The 24049-nt window shown below is 37.4% G+C and overlaps 1 protein-coding gene across 1 annotated transcript; it reads left to right on the top strand.

The window, feature by feature from the left end:
• Positions 1-2818: 2818 nt before the first annotated feature.
• Positions 2819-23697, top strand: LOC149833793 (pyrophosphate-energized membrane proton pump 3). The gene is made up of 15 exons (XM_090011021.1): positions 2819-3046; positions 4313-4739; positions 5422-5625; positions 14382-14533; positions 14626-14773; positions 14855-14987; positions 15654-15826; positions 17789-17909; positions 20376-20560; positions 20787-21224; positions 21640-21804; positions 22126-22281; positions 22369-22480; positions 22670-22889; positions 23252-23697. Exons 2-15 carry the CDS (start codon positions 4641-4643, stop codon positions 23349-23351), a joined length of 2406 nt encoding a protein of 801 aa, XP_089867147.1. The 5' UTR covers positions 2819-3046; positions 4313-4640; the 3' UTR covers positions 23352-23697.
• Positions 23698-24049: the final 352 nt, after the last annotated feature.

Consider the following 24049-nt stretch of genomic DNA (forward strand, 5'->3'; position numbering starts at 1 on the left):
CAAACAGGACCATCAAGGTAGTTCGACCAGGACTTCACCTCGGGATCACCAAATGCATAAACGCTTATCTCAGCACCGAGATTCTAGACAGGCCCTTAGGTAGGTTAGATTTGTCAGTACCAATGGGGGATCCCTTTGGTGGGAGCAACTAGTGCAAGTCATGTTGTCAGTTCAAAACCCAATGGTATAGTTGTATAACTGGTAGGGGTCTGCCTAACCCCCACTTGCCTTTAAAAAAAATGCTGGAATTGTCAACTGGTTCAAATCTTGAATAACTAGAATTCTTTTTACCCTCACCCTTGGTATATATATATATATATCAAGAATACAATCAAGCAAACTGGACCGGACCATCAGGTGGAGATACACGTGCTCTGGAATCAGGTAGACCGAACTACTATTTAGCACATCAATCATGTAGTAGTGATTCCTTTATTGGATCTGGATCCGAATGCCTAAGATCCAGTTCAACTCAAGCTAGTTGGTTTTGTAGTTTTGGTTTCACAACACTAACTCTGCAGTTTTGGTTTTGTATCATTTATCCTATGTTGTAGCTATCAGACATTAGCCCCACTTTGTATACTTGCACCTTGAAGTTAGGCGAGGACCCTGAGCAAATTTTGGTGGATTAAAAAAAAAAAAAGAAGTAAAGTGTGGAGTTTGTTAAGGACACAAATCAATCAGAGTTCTAACTCGAGTCCGAACCAAATCTGGCTCATATATTATTGGGTCCACTAGTATATTTTTTAATCTAGGTCCAATTCAAAGCACAGATAATCAGGTACAGTTAGATATGGGTGAAATCAGGTAAAAAAAATATGAACAGATCTGGGTCAAAATTAGCATCACTCAACCCATTTTACTTGCTTGAAATCATTTTTTTTAAAGCCGGGTTAGGCAGACTCCTACCATTTATACAAATATACCATTGGGTTTTGAACCTGCAACTTCCCAACACAAGGTGCACTAGCTGATCCTACCAGACAAGCAGAGCCCCGTGCTCGAAATTTTTTTTTTTATTCGAAGAAACCGCCCCTGGCGCAGATACCTAGCCATTCTGGCTCCGCCTATCGTACTACGGTCTCTATCCATGTCGACGGCATAAAACTCTGAGGGCTTACCCCTCGACCCCAGCGAGTCGCCAAGCTTCGGCAGGGGGTGACGCCCATGAGATTTGAACCTAAACTACCCGTCAAACAGTCTAGGCCCCATCCCGCTACGCCTTAGGTCTGCCGTGAAAATCATGATCAATATGTTTTGCCCATTTTCAGTGGATTCAGCACCCAGGAGTAAAAAAATAACTGAAAATTCTGCAAATCAGTTTCAGATCCAAGTTTGATCCCATTCACCAATGGTGGTAGTTGTACCCATGTACCAAATCTCACGATACGTTAAAAAGTAAGGATAAATCTTGGGAAAGTATCAGCATATATTAAATAAGAACTATATACAAAAATAGAAATAACATAAAAAAAATACTGCAAAAATGTTTTTTACAGTGATACTTGCTTTAATATTACAATAAAAACCTGCAATATTTTAAAAAACCGGTGACATCTGATATATAGTGTTTTCTTATCGTAAAACACGGGCATTTGAAATCATCGTGATAAAATCGTGCTATTTTCAACTTATCGGCAATTCACGACTGCGATGGCTAACTCTCATGTGGTCAGCGGGGTATTTGTGTCAAGCTGAAGGCACCGGATCCGCTGGTGCATTGGGGACGTTGGTGCTTTATCACGATTGGGGCACATAAGGCTTTTGGTGACCCATGCAAGCCTTTGTACTTTCAATCAACAAACCAAAAAATGGCAATTTCTTGCGATTTTTTCATCAGAAACATAAATATCGCATTTTAAAACGTCATATTTATGTTTTTATTGTAAAAAACACATGTTTTTATTTTTAAATATTTTTTATTATTTATTTATAATATTTGTTGTTATATTTTAATTTATTTTTTATTTCTGAGATTTCGCCAAAAAAACATGATTTACAACAAATTTTTATTTTCACTTATATTTGGGTGACAGTATTTTTTGCCGTTTTAATTTATGTCACTATGGACATGTGCAATGTTAATGTACACTTTTAATATGCTGCCGACACCTGATCACCCTTTCATCTTTGGGATATCTGTCAGCTGTGGGCCCAGGAAATGATGGAGGGTGATGAGGTGCAACCGCACATTAAAAGCGTATAATCACATTGCACCTGTTTCTCCCTCTCCCTAAATTAATGGGGTTTTCATTAGGACCACCAACCAAGTATTGGGTCCATAAGTTTTTACAAGCCCACTTGTATTCTACGATACGCCACCAAATCAAACAGGACCCAATTTTGGATCCGGATATATTGTGATCCAATCCCATCCGATGCGTTTCTACAGGCATGATAGTAAGGATGTAAAGGGTTCAGATTTGGGTCCGAACCCAATTTCTAATCTGCTTTGGACTCACTTGGAGCACTTCTACATTCGAATTTGATTCCGACTCAACGACAAAATTCAATCTGATTAAGCGCAATCTCATGTATGATTAACACATAACAACTGGGGTTTTACACTAATGAGCTTGCCAGTGAGTGAAATGGTTTTCCATGAAATAAAAGGGAAATATTACATTATAATCGGAACCGGGTATGGTGAAAGTACCCTTCATCCGGGTTGGATCCGACTACCCAGTAGGGGTATTTAAGAAACGCTGTTCAGACGGGAAGGTTATTTTGGTAAAAATATTCCGCCAGAATCACAAATGCACCCACCCACCCATTCTCCCTCGCCGTTTACTGAAAAATAAAGAAATGAATTTTTAACGACCCACCCAAAACCAAAAAAAAGAGAGAGCCAAAAAATTTCCCACTCGCCTTCGTCTCTTCCCCGCGGAGCCTTTCCCTTGAGAACTTCTTCTGATTCGGAGGAGACTCCTCCTCCGTTTTTGTGGGATTTTCTTTCGAGATCTCTGTTTCCTGCCGAGTCTCATTCTTCTTCCCCTTCTGATCTTCGCGCTGGTGTTCTGAGTCATCGTCTCTAGCTGCTCCGGAGGTACGATCTCAAATTCGATGGAATTTTCGTATTTTTTAATCTATTTCGTTCATTTTTGGGTTTTTTTGGTAGATGACGCTAAACCTAGGGTTTTACGTATCCAGTTTGTTGGGGAGACATTTTTGTTTGTTTGTTGTTGTTATTATTTTTTTTTGTGTGCTTCTAATCCTCTCGGATAGTTCTGAATCACCTTATGTACTTGATCAAGAGGTAAGAAATAAAGTCGATGTTTCTTTTCGTATTTTTATACATTTTTGTTCTTCTCTGGTTTTTTGGGCATGCGTCTCGGAAATCTAGGATTTAAGCATCCGAATCTCGAATTCATGACATTCGTCTATCTGAAACCTCGTCTTTCTTTTATTTTTTTTCGTTTTGTATCTGTTGAATAGTGTTGATTAGGCTCGAGTATGCTTTCGTTTGGGTAGAAAGCTAGATTTGGTGATTGTTCTCTCAAGATTTGGTTACTATTTCATATTTCGCTTTCTTTTGTTTGTTTTTTCCTGGGAGTTGAAGTTAGGGTTTCTGACAAGTTCATTGTTAAAAATTTCATGTTTCGGTTGAATGTTGGTGTAGAACGTTGAATTTCCGCAAACCGCACGTTCTTCTAGTACATTAGCGGATTTTAAGTTTCTGTTGGGAGATGGCGTTATTTACCAAAACTTAGGTATTCTGCAATACATGAATTCTGCATGTAAGTTAAGATAAAAAAATTGGAAAAGTTTGGACGAGGATGATTTGGTTATACTATAACATTTAATTGTATTACCTTCTACTTAAAGGTGTCTGCCAACTGGTTTCTGGGCATTTATAAAGCGGATCAGATGCATACATTGGCAATGGGGTTGCAAACGGTTCAGATTTCGGATCAGAAAAAACACTGGGTAGTTAGTTAGGTTCTGATCCGGGAAGCCAAAATTTGCAAAATCATTATTCCATATCCGAACTGTTTGCAACCCTGCTTGGCAAGATTTGCATGCAGTAATGGATTTTACTTAAAATTAACACACTGTTATGAAGAATGTTGAGCTTTGAATATGTTGGACAAACTGAATGCTTCAAATGGATTAAGCTATGGGGGATTTGAGCTGGTGTTTCCATTCCATTTTATTTAGGCATTATTAAGTAATAATATTACAGTTTCTGTAGTGTATGGTGTTAGTGGTAATACCAATTGTGGCTTTGTGCTTGAGTTTTTATTTGAAATTGAAATAATAATTTATCTGTTTTGTTTGTTTCTTATGGGATTATTATTTTTGATCTTTGCAGGCATCTCCCTTTGAGTAAATACTCTGTTATCCATTGTGCGGTATTGATGTCTTTTGGTTGGCCATCATTTTGAATTTATTGAACTGGTGTTCACCTGTATTATAACTTCGGCTATATGAGAGATTTGGTATTAGAGAGAGAAATCTGTTAAATTGTACAGTGTCAGTGTTTTGGCTGAATCAGAGGTGCTTGAGTTTAGGCTGCAGTTTTGGAAATAGAATCAGTCAAAATTCAGCGACCAGTTTCTGGGGGTGACTTGCCGCAAGGCAGCGGCATTGACTACGGTCCCCTTCCTGTCACACGGAGGGTTAATTCTGCTAATGCCTTCATGATGATGGACAATGACATGGAGGAGGGAAGTCTTGGTTCATACCAGGACAAGCCTAGGACCTTCCCATCCATGCGGAGCAAAACTTACACACCACTGGTAGGATGTAACTTCTGCTTCAAACTTTGGGTGTTAAATTGTTTCCTTCTGTGTTTGTTGCTGGATGTTTACTCTTTCAGGATAACTGATTATGCATTTTAATTAAATGTTTGTGGTTAGAAGAGATGTCCAATGTGGTCATTTTGTGTATATTTTATTTTTCTATTGTTTCTAATGCTTTGAATAGACTACCATTGTTCATCATTTATGCTTTTACATGTTCTAGAAATGTTGTGCTTCATTCTTTGTATTATTTAGATGATATTTAACCTCTTATTTCTGGATTTAGTTTGTGCCTAATTCTTTTACATTCCTTGCAAGGTATGAATCACATCTTCTTGATTGTCCAGGTGGACCTCACTTAATTTCTCTTGCTATATGTGCATTATTTATTTCTAATGCACATTGAGGATTTTTATTGTACTTCTACATCTTTCAGATCCTTTGTATTTGTTCTTCACTTGTGCTTTTTATTGTATAACCTGTTTGAATCGTGAGGATTTTTATTGTATAACCTGTTGCTTCTTTGGTATGTTTACTTGTCTTGCGACGTTTTAGGAAAAAGAATCTACTGATGTATAATTTAAAATCAGTTTATTGATCATCTCTTTGTAAGATCTGTGAAAGGAGCTTCATACTTTTTAATTATTGAATTTGATTTTTTGTTTCACGATTCATGCAGATTGTGAGGATCTTCATGGGCATGAATGCTCGTGTCTTATTGGTCCTCTTGCTATTCAGCATTGGAGCTATATTTTACATCGGAGCAAGTACTTCTTCTATTATTGTCTTTGTGTTTGCTATCTGCACTGCCAGCTTCATTTTTGCTTTATACCTCGCCAAGTGGGTACTTGGAAAGGATGAGGGACCCCCGGAGATGGCTCAGGTATAACTCATTTTATTCTTGTGTACTTTATCTTATCTACCTATCTTTTTGTTTTGTTTTGTTTTGAGGATATCTTATCTATCTATCTTGAGGCTCTGTTATTTCTTATATTCCCTTAGTCTATATTTTTGTTGTTGTTCATATGTTTGAGCTTTTGTTATCAAAAGAAAATAATGGGGGACCTCATAAATGTTATTTCCTATTTATTGCTTTCTTATAGCACATACGCTTCTTCAAAGATAATTATGCTTTTCTTTAGAATATATTATTGAATGATGTGAACACCATGAGATTCTGGGCTATATTCCACAATAAATCTAGAAATAGATGGTCGTGGATGCTTTGCCTTTAATCTTTCAGAAGGAGTTTGTATGGTGTGTCCCAAAAACATGTTCCAACTAAGTAACCTAGATGATGTGCCACAGGTGGAAATGTTCAGTCATTTAAAAGGAAGATTAGAATAAGTTGGGTTAACCCTTGAAACAGGGTAATTCGTTTTAAGGATTTCATGGTGTATCTGTCCAATGCTATAATAAAGTGGGTTAATACTAGAAATCACCTTCTTTTCATATTTTTTAGATTTTTTTAGAGCAGACCCTATGAATGTGATTTACAAGGTTTGTTTAGTAGAAAATTGAATTTTGAATCATGTGATTGTGACATAGGCAGGTTTTTTAAGAGCTTCAAAACATCAACAACCTACACAAAATTTCATGACTCAAAAAATCATACTTTTGCATAAAGAAACATGATCCATGGTTTGATCCTTAGCAAACAAACCGTGTGGAAGACACCTATGTGGTCAGATCGAGTTGGTACTGATAAAATTCGTGGGTTCCTTCTCTCATACACAAGAATAAGCAATGAAGGGAGAATACGTGAGAGCTGCTGCAGAATCCTCAATTGGAAGCTACGGTATTGGGCGTCCCACTAAATACACGTTGTTACAATTACTAGGGTACGAAAATACCCATCACACAACAAAGGTAATTTACAATATGCCATTAATGTCATTAATGAATATGTGCTTAAATATGTAATTAGATAAACTTGAATTGGGTTTGGATAAGATCCAAACCCAGTCGTGAATGATGACTTATTTTCATCCTCCCTCAAGTTGTACATGGTTTTTAACCATGAACAATTTGCCTTTCAACATCCAGAATTTGTCCTTGATAAGCCCTTTTGGTAAACAAGTCAGCAATTTAATCAATAGTCCGAACAAATTTTGGTTCAATTTCCTTTTCTTCGACTTTTTGTCTTACAAAATGTTGATCAATTTCAATATGCTTGGCACGACTGTGGTAGATAGGATTGAATGACATGTTGATGGCACTTTGATTGTCACATAAGAGAATACATTTAGATATCGATTCTCCTACTTCTGTAGCAGCTGTCGTTGATCTATATTCAGCTTCAGTGCTCGACCTAGCAATAGCCCTTTGTTTTCTACTGCTCCAAGAGACAAGATTTAGGCCAATGAAAACACAGTATCCTGAGACTGACCTACGCTCATCTGAATCTCCTGCCCAGTCTGCATCTGTGTAAACAAGAAGTTCATGCATGTGATGTTCACTCATACTCTTTCTGTACAAAAGACTATCCCCATTAGTTCCCTTCAAATATCGGAGAATGCGTTTAACAACTTTCATATGTCCAATACGCGACTCATGCATGAACTGAGATACCTGATTGACTGAATAGACAATATTAGGGCGAGTAAATGTGAGATATTGAAGCATCCCTACTATCCTGCGATATCCTGTAGGATCCTCATACAAATCTCCATCTTGGAAACTGAGTTTCTGATAAAGTACACTGGGCGTGCTTAGAGGCTTGCAATCTTTCATACCTGCCTTGCTGAGAACATCAATAGTATACTTATGTTGGGTAAGTATCATGCCTTCAATAGTTTTGTCAACTTCTACTCAAAGAAAATATCGCAGTTTACCAAGGTCCTTCATCTTGAACCTGTGGTTCAGGAGTTCTTTGACCCGCTCAATATGTTCATTGGAGTTACCTATAATGATTATGTCATCTACATATATCAATAACAAGGTAACTGTGTCTTTACATTTGAATATGAAAAGAGAATGATCAAGAAGAGATCGACTAAAACCATATTTCTCTATTTCAAGAGAAAAACTGTCAAACCAAGATCTAGAGGCTTGCTTCAAACCATATATGGCTCTCTTTAATCTACACACATTTTTTGGAATTCCCTTCTGCATACCTAGTGGGCTGCTCCATATACACTTTCTCCTTCAGAGTTTCATGTAGGAATGTATTTTTTACATCCAGTTGACTAATAATCCACTGATGCTCAATAGCCAATGATAGGATGATGCGAATAGTAGCCATTTTCACAACCGGACTGAAGGTCTCATCATAGTCTTGTCCTTGCTACTGGGTGAATCCCTTGGCAACCAGTCTAGCCTTATATCTCTCAATAGTACCGTCTGGCTTATACTTTATTTTATACACCCACTTGGACCCAACCATATTTCGATCATGTGATCTAGGAACAATCTCCCAAGTGCTACATTCATGTAGAGCCTCCATTTCTTCATTCATAGCTTCGATCCATCGCTTAGAATTTGCGGCTTGATAAAATGTTGTGGGTTGATCTTCCTTACCTAAAGAGGTTAAGAGTTGAAAATCTATAGTGAAATTCTCATAACTTACTCATCTATCAATAGGATGTCGAGGTCGAGTGGATCTTCTGGGAACAGAAGAATGCATCTCTTGATCAGAATTGGGGAGAATTCCCTTCTCACGTCGAGAGTAAACAATGCTTTTAGATCTTTCGGAAGGCAAGAGAGGATTGAAAATGATACTTTCCTGAGTTCTTTGTGCAGCATCAGACATGTTTCCCTCATCTCTTTGATTACATTCCGAAGGACAAACATCATCAATACTAGAAAAGATATCAAAGTTCAACCAGGGATGATAAACTCCAATTTCAGGAAAGGTGTTAGGATTGTGGTCAAAATTCAATTCATCAAATACAACATTCCTGGATATTTTGACACGCTTGCTCACGAGATCATAACATTTGTACCTTTTATAATCATCAGCATACCCCACAAATTTGCACTTCAAGGTCGTATCATGAAACTTGTGTCGCATTGAATTGTCAACGTGAACATAACATACACGCCCGACTACTCGCAAATCATGATAATTTGGATGAACATTATGTAAAGAAAAGTAGGGTGATTTGTTTTCCAGGATATTCATGGACAATCAGTTTATGATATGAACATCAGTTTATGATATGAGCTGCTGAATGAAACGCCTCTGCCCAGAAAGTAACTCGAAGGTTACTATCATGCATCATGCCCATTGCACTTTTGACAATATGACGATGCTTTCATTCAGCAATCTCATTATGTTGAGGTGTATGAGGGCAAGACACCTGCCTACGTATTCCATTTGTCTGAAGGAAATTAATAAAGTCATTTGAGGAGAATTCACCTCCTTCATCATATTGGAAACAAAGGATATTATCAGATAATTGATTTTGAACAAAGGAATGAAAATTCTGAAATAACTTAAATGTTTCAGATTTACATTTTATAAAGAAAATCCATGTATACCAAGAATAGCTATCAACAAAAATAAGATAGTATTTGATGTCAGACATGGAGGGAACATGGAGGGAACTGGAGCCGGACCCCAAACATCAGAACAAATAATTTCAAATGGTCTTTAAGCTCTTTTATTAATAGAATGAAATGGAAAAACATGACTCTTACATTAAAGACAACTAGAACATTTTTTGTCATTGACATATAAACTTAGACTTGACTTGGGAATAAGACTGCTTGAAACAAGCTTTTCAATGAAGCGACTACTGCAATGACCCAAACGACCATGCCAAAGATTCGGCTTATTACACTTAAAAAGACTAAAAACATTCTCGGAAGAAACTGAAGAAGATGATGGTGTGAGCTTCAAGGTAGAAGGATTCTCTTGAAACACGTACATATTCCCTTGTCGTCTTCCTTCAGCGAACGTTTCCCTCATGTGAAGGTCCTTGACATGAACAGAAAAATGAGTAAAGTCAACTAAAGCATTGATGTCATCTACAAGCTTAGAGACAGAAACAATATTTTTCTTGATATTCGGAGCATAGATGACGTTTGAAAGAGCAAGAGAAGTAGACATAGGAATGACAGAGTTTCCAATGTGAAAAATATGACGGTGAGATCCATCACCAGTGACTATACTATTTCTACCAGCATAATGAACAAGAATTAGGAGCTACTATTTCTACCAGCATAAGAAACAAGAGTTAGGAGCTTACCAGCATCACCAGTGACATGAGTGGTTGTACCAGAATCGACATACCAAGTGCCCTGATAATTTTGTTTTAAATTCAATTCAGCTAGAGCAGATAGTAACAACTTCTTGACTTTGTCACTGTTCTTCAATTTATCTGACCCCTTTCTTGTCTTTGTTTGTTTGCCTCTATTTTGAGGATTAAACCAACAATTAGCTTTGATATGTCCCCTTTTATTGCATAGAAAACAGGTGGGTATTGATATTTGTCTCTGACCATTGAGAGGGATACTGGGTGTAGGTAATACTCCACGACTCCCTTGTCCATTTCTTTCTTGACCCCCTCTTTCTCGAAAATCATACCTACCACGTCCTCGCCCATAGCCAACTCCTGTGGCAAGGACATTGTGTGCTCCAACTTGGATATGAGTATTTTCAGAAAATCCCTTTAAGGTCATCTCATATTGTAAAAGCTTGGCACGAAGATCTTCAAATGTAGGTAAATCTGGCAAACACAATAAAGAAGTAACCATCATATGATAATCCGATCTCAGCCCACTTAAAATTTGTTGCACCATATCTTTGTCAATAAATGCACATCCCACGGTGGCCAACTGATCTGTAATGGTCTTCATTTTGTTCAAGTACTTCATGATGGTCATGGAGTCCTTCCTCAGCATTTGAAACTCTTTCTTTAAAAATAATACCCTGGCCTGAGAAACTTGAGAATATATCTGAACTAGTTGGTGCCATAATTGCATGGCAGAGCAGTCATCTGGAATAGCCACAAGTACTTCCTGTGACAATGTAGAAGTGATATAGGCAACCAGTGCCTGATCTCGCTGTTAAATTATGTAAATCAAAGCTTGTAATTTCATATATATAAGGTAATACATATACATATATTATATATATGTATATGTATCTACTGATTATATATATAAAATATATATATTCCTATCTTTAGTCTTAGGGGTAGTTTAGGTATTTTACACATATTCTTTTTACGAATATGTTTTGTATTTTCTTTTTCTTTTTCTTTATTTTCTTTTTTTCTTTTTATTAAAGCATTGTACTTACCTTGGGAGTGGCCCAACACACTAGTCGTTGGACCCCCTTCAACGGTCACATTTGTGACCATTGGAGGGGCTCCAACGACTATGTGGAGCCCCCTCCAAGGTCTTCTAATGCCCTATAAATATGGGCACTCCCTCTTGTATTTCTTAAAAGGGTGTTGGGGATTATTGCCCAACCTTTTTATTGTTTATGAAACTTATGAGTGCATTTGCACATTTGTGATTTCGTGATTTGTGCTTTTGAGCACAAGTGTTCTTGGTGTGTGTATGTTCATACATTTATATCGTTTCAGCGATTATAGTATCTTGTTAAAGATACTTTTACACTCACTTCATCCAGGATACGTATTCTAGATTTCTAACATAGGTAGTCGAAAGATCTCCCTCACCATTCTTTTCTTCTTGTGGTATGAACTCTGGAGGAACATGGACACAACCATCTAGATGTCCAGAAAGGTCCTGACTTCTTATGAATGGTATGATTTTGATGCAGAGCACGTCCCTGATCCAGCATAAAATAGGAGTTGTCTCGGGTTCGGGACCGGACCCGAGACCCAGGTCTACCAGATGACTTTAAAAAAACCCTCTCCTAGGGTTTTGTGCGCAAACGTGATTAAAAAAAACTTGAGCAGCCTTTTCCTTTTTTGGAGTTTTGAGTTTCTCTGTTATTTCTTTTTCAGCCGCACTTCCTACTGTTCTTTTTTTGTCTTTTATTTTTATTCTCTTCGATCAAGTCTGAATACAATGTTATGGTTCAGTCAGTCTTTTGTTTTTATTCATTACTCCCTGTTAGAAAACTCATTCTGTGGGCATTATTAGTGGATTCTTCCTTCAGATACATAGTGTTGGGTTCCTTGTTCCCAGTTTCTTTTTTTTTGTCATTGCTTCACGTGTTTCTACTTTATTCATGTTGCATGACTGCGCATCGCACGAAGCCATCAACGTCAGCCCCTCTTCGCGTGACCATTGCGATTTCCCCTGTTCGCTGCATCAAGTGCAATTCGTCTGTGTTATTTAGTGCCGCACGCCTGATCGTGCGTGGGAGAATTATAACAGCGTCAGGCCTGTTACGTTGTGGTCTGTTTCCTGTGGCTGCATCGAGGAGCAGCAGCGAGAGCACCCGTTATCGTGAAAACATCGCACCCTCACTGCATCAGATTTGTAGCTTCCAAGTTAGGAATTTGGAATTGTTCAGTTTCTCAGACACGAGTTGACTAAGGAAGTTTGAGGAAAGACCAGGCTGAGAGTGAGGAAATGAGTCCATACTTTATTGAAGCAAAAAATAAGGAGTTGCCAAAACTAAGAAGGAATAAGAAGGTTCAATTACTATTGAATTTTAATAAAATTCAGAACAGAAACTTAAGATCAACGATTTCTACTGCCACCGCCTTTTTTTTCATTGATATGATAAACTCGAGGCAGAAAACCAGAACTACGCAGTAAAGATCTGTTCTGAATTAAACATTCAATCAAAGGAGCACATTATTTTGAAAATAACGTGTTTTCTTTCAGAATATGAGAGAATATAGACAAGCTGTATAAAACAGAAAAGAATATAGAGAATGAGTCCAAATATTAACCAAGACATATCTGGGATCACTTCCAGATTTGAATCTAATGTGCCGTCAACGTGCAAAAGTCAGCGTGCAAAAGAATTTGACGTGATCTTATTCAAGCTTTGTAATCACGCAGAGATCAAATGATTCAAATCCGATCTTGCGTGATTATTTAAACTGTTAATATATAAGATCACGTGCAGCAATATGACAATATGAAAACGTGAAAAGAGAATCAGCAATATGTTATTTAAGCCTTGAAAGAAGAATATTAGGCAAACAGAAAATCTGAAATGTGCTAACGTGAACAAATCCAAGTTTTGGAAGAGAAATACGTTGGATTTTGATACCTAGAGACAAGAAGAATGTAGGAGAAAGAAAAAGGATAATACGTGACAGATGAAGGAGAAAGGGGTAAGAAGAAAGAAGATCTTGGAGAAGAAGCTTTGCTTGATGAAGAAGCGTTACCGGATGTTCATAAGAAGATCACGATCCTTAAATTTGAACTGTTGCTCTGATACCATGATAAAATTTGTGGGTTCCTTCTCTCATACACAAGAATAAGCAATGAAGGGAGAATACGTGAGAGCTGCTGCATAATCCTCAATTGGAGGCTGCGGTATTGGGCTTCCCATTAAATACACACTGTTACAATTACTAGGGTACGAAAATACCCATCACACAACAAAGGTAATTTATGTAGTTATTTGCTTGATCTTGACTTATACATATGTTCTATATAATTTACTTAGTAGAAAATGTGCTCTAGATGAGGTACTTTTCATGTTTAAATTTGTTTTGTATCAGACTAAAACTTGATAAGAAATAAAAAAATTGGGTTACATTGGTTTGATCCACAGAATGATTTTAGTAAATGAACAATGATGGACATATCTGTGGGTTTAGATTAAGCAAAGAATACCTGTAACAGTGTTTCTTTTGAAGTGTTTGGGATGTTTAGGAGGAAAAAATGTTTAGTGCGTACTAATTTTCATATATATATATATATATATATATGTGTGTGTGTGTGTGTGTGGATTACATTTGGTCATGTCACCTTTTTCATTTTTTATTGTTTTTCATGAAACAAACTTTACATATGATCTACATGTTTAGGTTAGTGTGAATCAGCTCTTAGATCATCCGATTATGACACAGCTAGGTTTTTATAAGGCTTCAAAAGTCAACGGCCTACAATTCTGGGTCATAAAATTGTGTTTTTTTCATCAAAAAAACATGATCCAAAAGCTGGTTCCCACTATTTTGAACATGCTGAATCCATAGATTGGATGAAAAAAACCTGCACCATGGAGATCCAAAGGCATTTGTACGTAATGGCACCATTACCAAATGTTATCCCATATATATATATATATATATTGAGAGAGAGAGAGAGAGGATGTACACTATTGTCATCAACCAGGATGGTTGTCTGAAGTCTGAACATCTGCTGATATGGTAGGTAGGACAGGTGAATCAAAGGCTAACTTACAGATAATTAGGGTTAATAATATTTCTGCATGCATGCAAAGATATGCAAGCAATCAGGTTCATCAACTTGCTGTTCCTGAATGTTTCTTTCCCTTGTTCCTTTTCTCCTTTACGCTTCAATTTGTAATTGAAGCATTATCATCCCATTTTTCTTTTGTTCTCTGTGCTGCATGAAAATTTTGCACTCAAGGGGCTTTATGGCTCATGTTAATAAACTAAGCAAGTTTATTCACAAATGTATACAACCTTTGTAGCCACTTAAGAACTTTACTCACTACAGGTCGTGCTTCTACTTTGTGGACTTCTTAAATGTTGTATGCATGATCTGAAACTACTGATCATATGCTAGATATCTGATGCCATTCGTGATGGAGCGGAAGGTTTCTTCAGAACCCAATATGGAACAATTTCCAAAATGGCGATGTTGCTAGCATTGGTGATTTTTTGTATATATTTGTTCCGTAGTACCACTCCTCAACAGGAGTCATCTGGGCTTGGGAGGTGCTCTATTATTTCTTGATTAACTATATTTGTTCACATTTCTTTTGTGAACTAAGCTTGCAACTCTTTGATGCCTTATGACATTCTTTCAGGTGGACTTCTGCATATATTACTGTAGTGGCATTCCTTCTAGGAGCTCTATGTTCAGGTATTGCTGGATATGTTGGAATGTGGGTATCAGTGCGTGCAAATGTTCGGGTATCTAGTGCTGCCAGGCGATCTGCAAGAGAGGCATTACAGGTTTCCTGTTGTCTTAAAGCTTCTGCAATTAGAAAAATTATTTAGCATTTCAGAGTACTGAGGTTGATCATCTTTATTCAGGTTGCTGTCCGTGCAGGTGGATTTTCAGCCCTTGTTGTTGTGGGAATGGCAGTCATAGGGGTGGCCATTCTTTATGCAGCATTTTATGTTTGGTTGGAAGTGGACTTGCCTGGTTCAGTGAAGGTCACAGAATGTAAGTATTGATCCTCTTGGTTGGTGCTATTCTATTTAATGAGCCGATGATCTGTGACTACATAAATATTTGTTTCTTCCGGGTAATTGTCTAGTACAATAAGAATTTCTTGCTAGTTACGATATATTTTTGCTTTTCTCTAAGTAATTGAGGTATGTAAGTTACCAAATTTTCATTAGGAAGTTCTTGGATGTGGATTTTTGGGTAATTTTTCTCTCGTTTTTAATAAAGATGGTTATATAAACGTTCTTCCATGCTTCACATCAGTGACTAGCATCTTATAGGAATTTCTGCACAGAAACTTGTGATCATTCTGCTATGCAGTTGCTATTTTTTCTGATTCTCTTTGTTATTCTTGTTTCTATCTTAAGGATGTGGAATGATTTTACGAGAAACAGCAGCGTCCAGCTTACTTTTCTCAATTGCTAAATCTTTTTGAGATTGTATGTTAACTAGATTTACTTTTCAGGTGCTCCTATCTGTTTTCAAACCTCTAACATATGGACTGTACTTTATATACCAATCAGTCTTTATTTACTCATTTGAAGTTGTTTGTTAGTCCATAGTGATGGTTCCTGAGCTTCTGTTATGCCTATTTCAGATAGGCGTCTCTGCACTCATTAGCATGGATGGTGATTATAGGCTACTTTTATTATGTTTTTACAGTACCTCTTCTCCTGGTTGGCTATGGTTTTGGAGCCTCATTTGTTGCACTCTTTGCACAACTTGGTGGTGGAATTTACACTAAAGCAGCTGATGTTGGAGCTGATCTTGTTGGTAAAGTAGAGCAGGGCATTCCTGAAGATGACCCACGCAACCCTGCTGTCATTGCGGATTTGGTATTGTTTTCCCTGCCTTTTCTTGTCTGATTCATAATTCTCGTGTTAGCATAAGATAATATCTTGAATATCTACTGCCTTTGTTGGTTAATGGTGCAATCATTTCTTGCACGTGGGATCTAGTGGCACTCTTCTTTTTTTGGCATTGCAATGACTAACATGCAGGATTTCTAAAATCCAGCCCAAGCAAACAAGTATTTGGTTTTCATCTCTGTTCTTTTTGTGAAGAATGATTTCACAATAGCTCAGAAAGTTGGCTTCTAGGAAAAATAACATAGTCTATAGCATTGCTGTATATATACCATTCTGTGGTGGAAATCTGATTGTGAGACAGTGACTAATTCTCCTTGGAATGATTAGAGTGGTTACTTGTCTAGGAAGATTCTATCAAGCCTTGTGATTTGAATAAACACGTTGACTGAGTTATCTTGTAACAATTTATCCTCTACTCTAGTTAGATAGGTTCCACATGAAGCTGGTACAATTGAGCACAACAGAATTGATGGTACAGTTGCTTATGGAGCCCTTAAATCAAGTGCTGCAGCTTCTTGGCAGTGGAAATTGTGTAGTTCTTATAACGATCTAAATATCTATTGAAAAGATGCTGGTTGCTATAGGGAAATCATAAGATTGACTGTGCATTCAGTTCCATGATCAAACTTAGTCAAGTGATTTTGATACCATTTTTCTCTATTGAGTTTCATGAAAGCGTGGGTTTTTTAATCCTTGACATTCATTCCCATTTCCCACAATCTCTGAAAGGGGACTAGAGATTTATGACATCTGTTGTAAAAGCAAAGAATGTGGTTCAAAACTTCACGTTGTCAAACATACATTACATATCTGTTTGTATGTGATGTTAATAAAAAATGTATGTTTTTCAGTCTTCAGCCTTATCGTGACTTCCTGACCCTACTGATTATTTTCCAACTTTATGTATCGGTAAATGGATCTGTGTGTCTATACAGATATCGTCTTCATTGAGATTCAATAAATATCCCATTCGAAAAATAGAAATATTGCAATGTTCGGTTTTTTCTGGAGATTGGATGCTGTGACTAATTCATGATCTGGCATGTCCATAAATTCTGCTATATTGTTTATGAAAGCACTTCATTTGCTTCTTTTCCATGGATGTTTTTATTTCCTCAGAATGTATCTTAAATTTTGGCCTGATTCTTGTTTTGATGAGTAATTCAACCTCTGTTCATGTGGGCTGCACTATTAATATTTCTTTCCAGGAGATGGAAAAGGTTACAGAATGCAGCCTCTCTGTTGCCTTAGAAACCATATTGGAGTGTGAAAGTATTCATCAGTTGAAAACTTCATATTCAAAAGATGAGGGCTGAATATTAAACTGAGTTTTTTCATCTTGCTCCACCAAGAAATAAAAGAAAATAAGAATCCTGCTGTGGAGGTCATCTTTAACCAGTTATGTGGGACAGATCAGTTAATGAACTTGTTTATTTGAAGAATCTTGGATCTGATAATCAGGCTTCTTATCATGATTGAATTATCCATGGTGAAAAATACTATAAAACATGCACTGGAGGCTGAAGAATGTGTGCTTTGGTTATTATCCATTCTAGCATTAATCTGACACACACACATGCGTCTCTCTCCCTCATGCACACACACACACACACATTGATCTCTCTCCTCCATGCACACACTTGCATCTCTGTCCCTCATACACATGCTTGAACATGCACACAAGAATGTACCATATGCATAACCCTTGCAGTATTTACTGTTTGACTAAAGAATGTCTTAAGCAGTGTTAGAGTAAATATATACAAAAAAATGCAGTAAGCAATGGAATAACTTGTTTCTATAAGTTCAAACCTTATTATTGTAGCAGAAATTGTTGAGAAGGGGATATTGTTTGTAGATGTTAGTTCATGCTTATTTATTAACAAACTTTGTTCTAAAATTGCTGTTTGACTAACACTTGTGTTGAAGGTGGGAGATAATGTTGGCGATTGTGCGGCTCGGGGTGCTGATCTTTTTGAAAGTATTGCAGCAGAGGTTATCAGTGCCATGATACTTGGAGGAACAATGGCAAAGCATTGCAAGATTGAAGGCATGTATGAAACGGCATTATTTGAGTTTATATTCATTATATTAGTAGTTTGATACTTTGATTTTCTTTGGAGTAATCTTCTTTAATTTTTTGGGTCTTCACATGACCTTTTATTCGTCATAATGGTCCTCCAATCTGCATTTTGAAATTAGTTCCTGGAAGAATTTTGTGTCCTGATCATAGTTAGACAATCTCTGTTTTAAAACACGTCTTTTTCAGTAAAACTTTTAAGCCGAAGAAACAAATGAAACTCCATCTTTTTCAAAACCTTGGAAAAAAAAACGTGTTTTCGTGATGGAAAATTTATAATACTATAGTTATGTTATGAAAAGTACTTAAAAAAACCCTTCAATATGGATCCAATTTTATTACATCTCAGGTTTGATCATGTCGAGTCTTGAATTTGTACCCATTGTTCCTATACCCTAACTCGATTTCCAAGGGAAAAGCTCATATGCATGTCCTTTTTTTTACCTTGATTTTTATAAAATTAAAACCAAATTAAACCCATATACATTATTTGGCATTTTTATGAAACTCAAAATTTTAAATGAAAAGCATTTTTAATCATCTATTGATTGTTGGTTGATTAACAATGCTGTTTCACGTGTTGCTAATTATGGTCCTGATGTTGTAGGACAAAGTGAAGTCTCTTCTTTCAAGTGTTTGTTTATCTAATGTTAGTTCATTTTTTGTCTGCTTATGTAGTCGTTTGAAAGGAAAATATGTGCCAATAACTGGAGATGGAACTATCGTTTGCTAATGTTGTGCTGTATTAAGTTCCATTGCATCCATGCCAATGTTTGCTAAAGCTTTTCATGTTTGTTTCTTTTTCTAGAGAAAATTTAGCTTTCCATTTCCCCCCTTTACTCTTCTGATTCTATTAGACAATGATTACGTAAATATTGGATAAATCTACTTGCTATTCTTTATGTTTCCTTGAGAATTTTATTGGGGTGTAATGTCATTTAAATTGTCATTGGGACTTAATGGAGAGAGACGTCATTGTTTCTTATTGTCAGCTAACTGGTGGTTGGGATCCTTTCTCTCATTTTCTTGTTGATGCCTATGTAGTCAAAATCGTGCCTAGATGTAGGTTCAATGCCTAATGTAGGGCACCTAGGTGTTCTTGATCAGATGGCCCGACTAGGGTGCATGGTCTGCCCTCGCCTGGTCGAGGAGCACAGATTAATCATAATCTTTAGTTGTGTTTCTTTTAATTTTAATGTTACAAAAGTGGGTCACGTAAAATGCCTTCTCTCTCTCTCTCATGTATACTCCAACTTGTCCCCGTGTCATGTCCCTTTGTATATTCTTAAAAAAAATTGCATAATAGTAGTGTGCTTTGTGTCCCTTTAGCTGTGTCTTTATGACGTCTCTCTCTCTATCGCCTTCTGCTTCATGATAAAATGCAATTATACAATTATAAGTTCTTTTATGTTTTTAATTTTTAGAACTTGGACAATTTTGGACTTGGTCAAAGTTGACCAAACCAACATTGGACCAAAATGGCCAGATGTGGGTTGATCACACTGGCCACTTGTGTCACCCACACACGTGTCACATACACAGGTGCTTTGGATGTGCAGAAGCACCCATGTTACATAGTTTTTAACATTTTCTGTGCAGGATATTGTGTATATTTTCTTTGGGTAAATAATATTTTGCCTCCTGCTTTTTGCACCAAGGAAGAAAAACCTGTCCCTTACCAGTTTTACCAATCCCCCTAAACAGGTCCTTAGATCTTAGGATGACCCTTTTTGCATTTCATTTGTGTATTAGAATTAGTGGGATCTTTCTACCCTTTGAGTTTTATTGATTCTTTTGGCCGTTTCATTTCCCTACACCCCACAGCTCCCACTGTACTTATCTTTGTTTTGGTTTGTGATCCTAATGGTGCTCTCTGATGGAAAACAAAGGATAATTGGAGGAGCTTTGGCAAGCCTACCTTTAAACATCATTTTTATGGCTTCTTGCAGTTGCTACTTAAGCACTTTTCAAAAGATTGCTCTCCCCATCCCTCATCATTACCACCTTTCCAGTGTTCACTTTATGATGGTTTCCGGTGGCAAATGCTATTTTCCACATCCATTTCTGAAAGCCATGTCTGGTGACATTAAACATTTCATAAGAACTAGAAATTCTGCGCTTGTGTTTTGCCCCTAATTGAGGCTGAGTAGCTAGGGTTTTTGCAAGATTTTTTTGAATGTTGTAAGTTTTTATTATGGTTTCTTGTCTATCTGAACATAATCAACAATGCTTATGGCTTTCCCAAAATCACCCTTTCTTGATAAGAGCATATGTAGACTTTGGTAGATAAGTTACAATGTCGTAGCTACAGCTACTATGGTTGGTGTCCAGATGAGATGGAATGAGGTGGTCGTGTTGTCTTTTTGAATATTTCAAACCAATTCAGAAGGATGTTGATATTAGTCTTTTGGTGGCAATGATTTTCATTTTTTGCAGATCCATCTGGTTTTATCCTCTTTCCTCTCGTTGTCCATTCTTTTGACTTGGTGGTATCATCAGCTGGGATACTTTCTATCAGTACACGCAATTCAGGTGTCAAGGCGCCCACGGAGGATCCAATGGCAATACTTCAGAAGGGATATTCAGTTACAATATTCTTGGCTGTTCTAGCTTTTGCTGGGGTAATACTTCAGCTACAAGTGATGATTTCAAACATTTTTTTTTCACATAAACCTGTTGATTCTATATTTTTGTATTTTACATTATTCTGCAATTTTGGTTTCCTACTTTGATAATTTATTTTTAGGCTATAACCCTTTTTGTTCCCTCTTCTTTTTGTCGTGACATTGCAGTTGGCTTGTTATTTATGCTGAAACTTTTTTTTTGGCTTTTGAATGCAATGAGCAGTCTACACGTTGGCTACTTTATACTGAGCAAGCTCCTTCAGCATGGCTGAACTTTGCCCTATGTGGTCTGGTGGGCATCATCACAGCCTATGTTTTTGTGTGGATCACAAAGTACTACACTGATTATAAGCATGAACCAGTGCGCTCATTAGCTCTCTCAAGCTCGACGGGCCATGGCACCAATATAATTGCCGGTGTCAGTTTAGGCTTAGAATCAACAGCACTTCCAGTCGTTGTCATCAGCATATCCATATTGTCAGCTTTCTGGCTAGGACACACCTCAGGCCTGGTAGATGAGAATGGAAATCCAACTGGTGGTTTGTTTGGAACTGCTGTTGCTACGATGGGAATGCTCAGCACTGCAGCATATGTGCTAACGATGGACATGTTTGGCCCAATAGCTGACAATGCTGGTGGAATTGTGGAAATGAGTCAACAGGTAGATGTTGGATAAACCAATATCGTGTTTATTCTCTGCTTATTTTTTATTGTTTATCCCTTGGTTAAAATGGTTCTTTTTAGTGATGCATCGACTGCATCCTTAAGTATGTGTGTTTCTTGAACATGTCCGTTCTTTTTGTCTACTTGAGGTGTTGATAAAACTGAGAGGCAGGCTTCTGTTGCAACTTTACCGCTCTATTCTAATTTAAGTTATTTACAATATTAAATGCATATGGCTCGTGCACATGCCTCACTTAAACTGTACAAAAGCAGACATATGGTAGAAAAATTGCTGTTTTTTCTTTTCCAAATTGGCTTGCATTTGATAAAATTTTATCAGTTACTTGACATTGTTGTGCAAGTCCTTGTTGTATATGTGCCACTGTTTATGATGTGTGTTTCGGCCTTTGCAGCCTGAAAGTGTTCGGGAGATCACTGATGTTTTAGATGCGGTGGGAAACACGACTAAAGCTACCACCAAGGGGTTTGCCATTGGATCTGCAGCACTCGCTTCTTTCCTTTTATTTAGTGCTTACATGGACGAAGTAGCTGCTTTTGCTCACTTACCTTTTAAACAGGCATGCTTATTATGTGACTTGGGATAGCGACAAATCTTTTATATTTTGATGTTACTTTTTGAGGTTCTTCTTTTTATTCATAGTCTAGACGTGGTGTAGCTCAGGTTGTTGCCAACTAGTACTGGAGAGTTCTAGTTTGCACTGAGAAAGTCATGGCACAGCTCAGGGTCAGGCTGAATAGACCTGGCTGTTCTGCTGGGCTTGTCAGTGATCCATCTTGGCCTTTGGCACTAGACCTGACTGCAGTGAGCATCAGGTTAAGTGTTTGATTTTAAAATGTTTGCTCAATATCTCATTTTTCCAATTCTAAATGTGTTCCAGGTTGATATTGCGATACCAGAAGTTTTTGTTGGAGGCTTGTTGGGTTCCATGTTAATCTTTCTGTTTAGTGCATGGGCCTGTTCTGCTGTTGGGAGGACTGCCCAAGAAGTTGTTAATGAAGTTAGGAGGCAGTTTATTGAAAGACCTGGCATAATGGTTTGTTGCATTCTGGAATTATCCTTATTTTTCAGATTCTTGTGCGTATCTGATGAATTGTTGTTTTCTTGAAATGGTTATCCTTAGGAATATAAAGAAAAACCAGATTATGGGCGTTGTGTTGCCATTGTTGCATCTGCATCTCTTAGGGAGATGATCAAACCTGGAGCTTTGGCAATTGTATCCCCCATTGTTGTTGGTGAGTCTTCTTTCGTGTCAATAGTTTGTTGCTTGTGAATGGATCTGTTCTAATAATGGGAGAAATTTGTGATCGTTTTCAAATTGCCGAGGAAAAAGAATTTACCCTTTCATGGTGATTTCTTTCTGCAGATAGACACATACATATACATGTATTTTTCTTTTGCTCTGATATATCTCCTTTGTGCAGGGGTCATTTTTCGGTTCTTGGGGCATCATACAGGCCATCCATTACTTGGAGCCAAAGTGGTGGCTGCCATGCTTATGTTTGCCACTGTTTCTGGTATACTGATGGCACTCTTTCTGAATACTGCTGGTGGCGCATGGGATAATGCAAAGAAATTCATAGAAACTGGTGCTCTCGGAGGGAAGGGCAGTGATTGCCATAAAGCAGCAGTTACTGGTGACACGTAAGTCTAGAATTTTGGTGTCATCTCTTCATTTACTGTCAACGTCTTCATATATCAAACAATCTCGTCTTCTATTTTGTATTAAAATTATACATCCAGTTGGAACAAGGTTCTGATGGTGATGGTCATTTTGTATGATACCATAAAATGTAGTTTCTGCATTCCAAACATTTGATCCTTTTCCTTGAAACTCCTTTATAAGGTTACCTTTGACATGTCAGCTCCAGGAATTTCTTCACATTTTACATATTGAAATTGTGATGTACTATTAAGGCAAAAAAAAAGGCTTCAAAACAGTAACTGTTGCTTTGTAGGTATCAACTATGATTCTAACTTGCAATTGTTCTTCTGGCTATGATTAGAGTTGGAGACCCATTCAAAGATACAGCTGGACCTTCACTTCATGTGCTGATCAAGATGCTTGCAACCATAACGCTGGTGATGGCTCCAGTGTTCCTGTGATTCTGCCCACCACAGCTTGCTTCTTTCCCAAACTTAGGTCCCAGCTGCCTGCGGAAACCAACTTAAAAGATATTACCTGAATTGATAGAGGAGAATATCCTCCAAAAGAGAGGTGAAAGAGGTATATATGGCTTAGCTCTTAGGGTGCCCATTTTTTCTTCTCCCCTTCTTTCTTATATGATATTACCTTAATTTTAACTGATAAAGAATAATAGTTGGAAGAGCCCATTGGGCATTTTGCAGTTGATCTGTGCAGTTAAATTGCTTCTTTATGGACATGAGACCTTTGTATCCAAACACACCTTATGGGATCAAGTATGATCTAGAATGAGACCAGGCCTTCTACTCTGTTCAGTAACATGTTTATCGATGGAACTGCTATTGGTTGCTAGCAGTTCAACCAAAGTATTTAGTTCTTTTTTTGGATCAGTCCCAGCATGGTTGATGGTTGAGCTGTATGTTTCCATTTTGTGTCATGGGAAAAAACGTAATGCTACTCATCTGTGCCGAACGTTGTGAAGGATAATGAATTGTTTTTATGGGAAAAAAATATGATAGAATTTACTATGAAATGTACACGGTTCAGGCAACCTAAGCTTACCTGATCTGGTGGCAACAAAAGGTCACTAAACAATTTCTTCTTTGTACTCGCCAGGGATCAAAGTTACAAAATCCCAGGCTCCAAGGAGAAAATTTAA

This window comes from Nuphar pumila, chromosome 6 (assembly GCF_984573655.1).
Source record: "Nuphar pumila chromosome 6, dmNupPumi1.hap1.1, whole genome shotgun sequence".
NCBI lineage: Eukaryota > Viridiplantae > Streptophyta > Magnoliopsida > Nymphaeales > Nymphaeaceae > Nuphar > Nuphar pumila.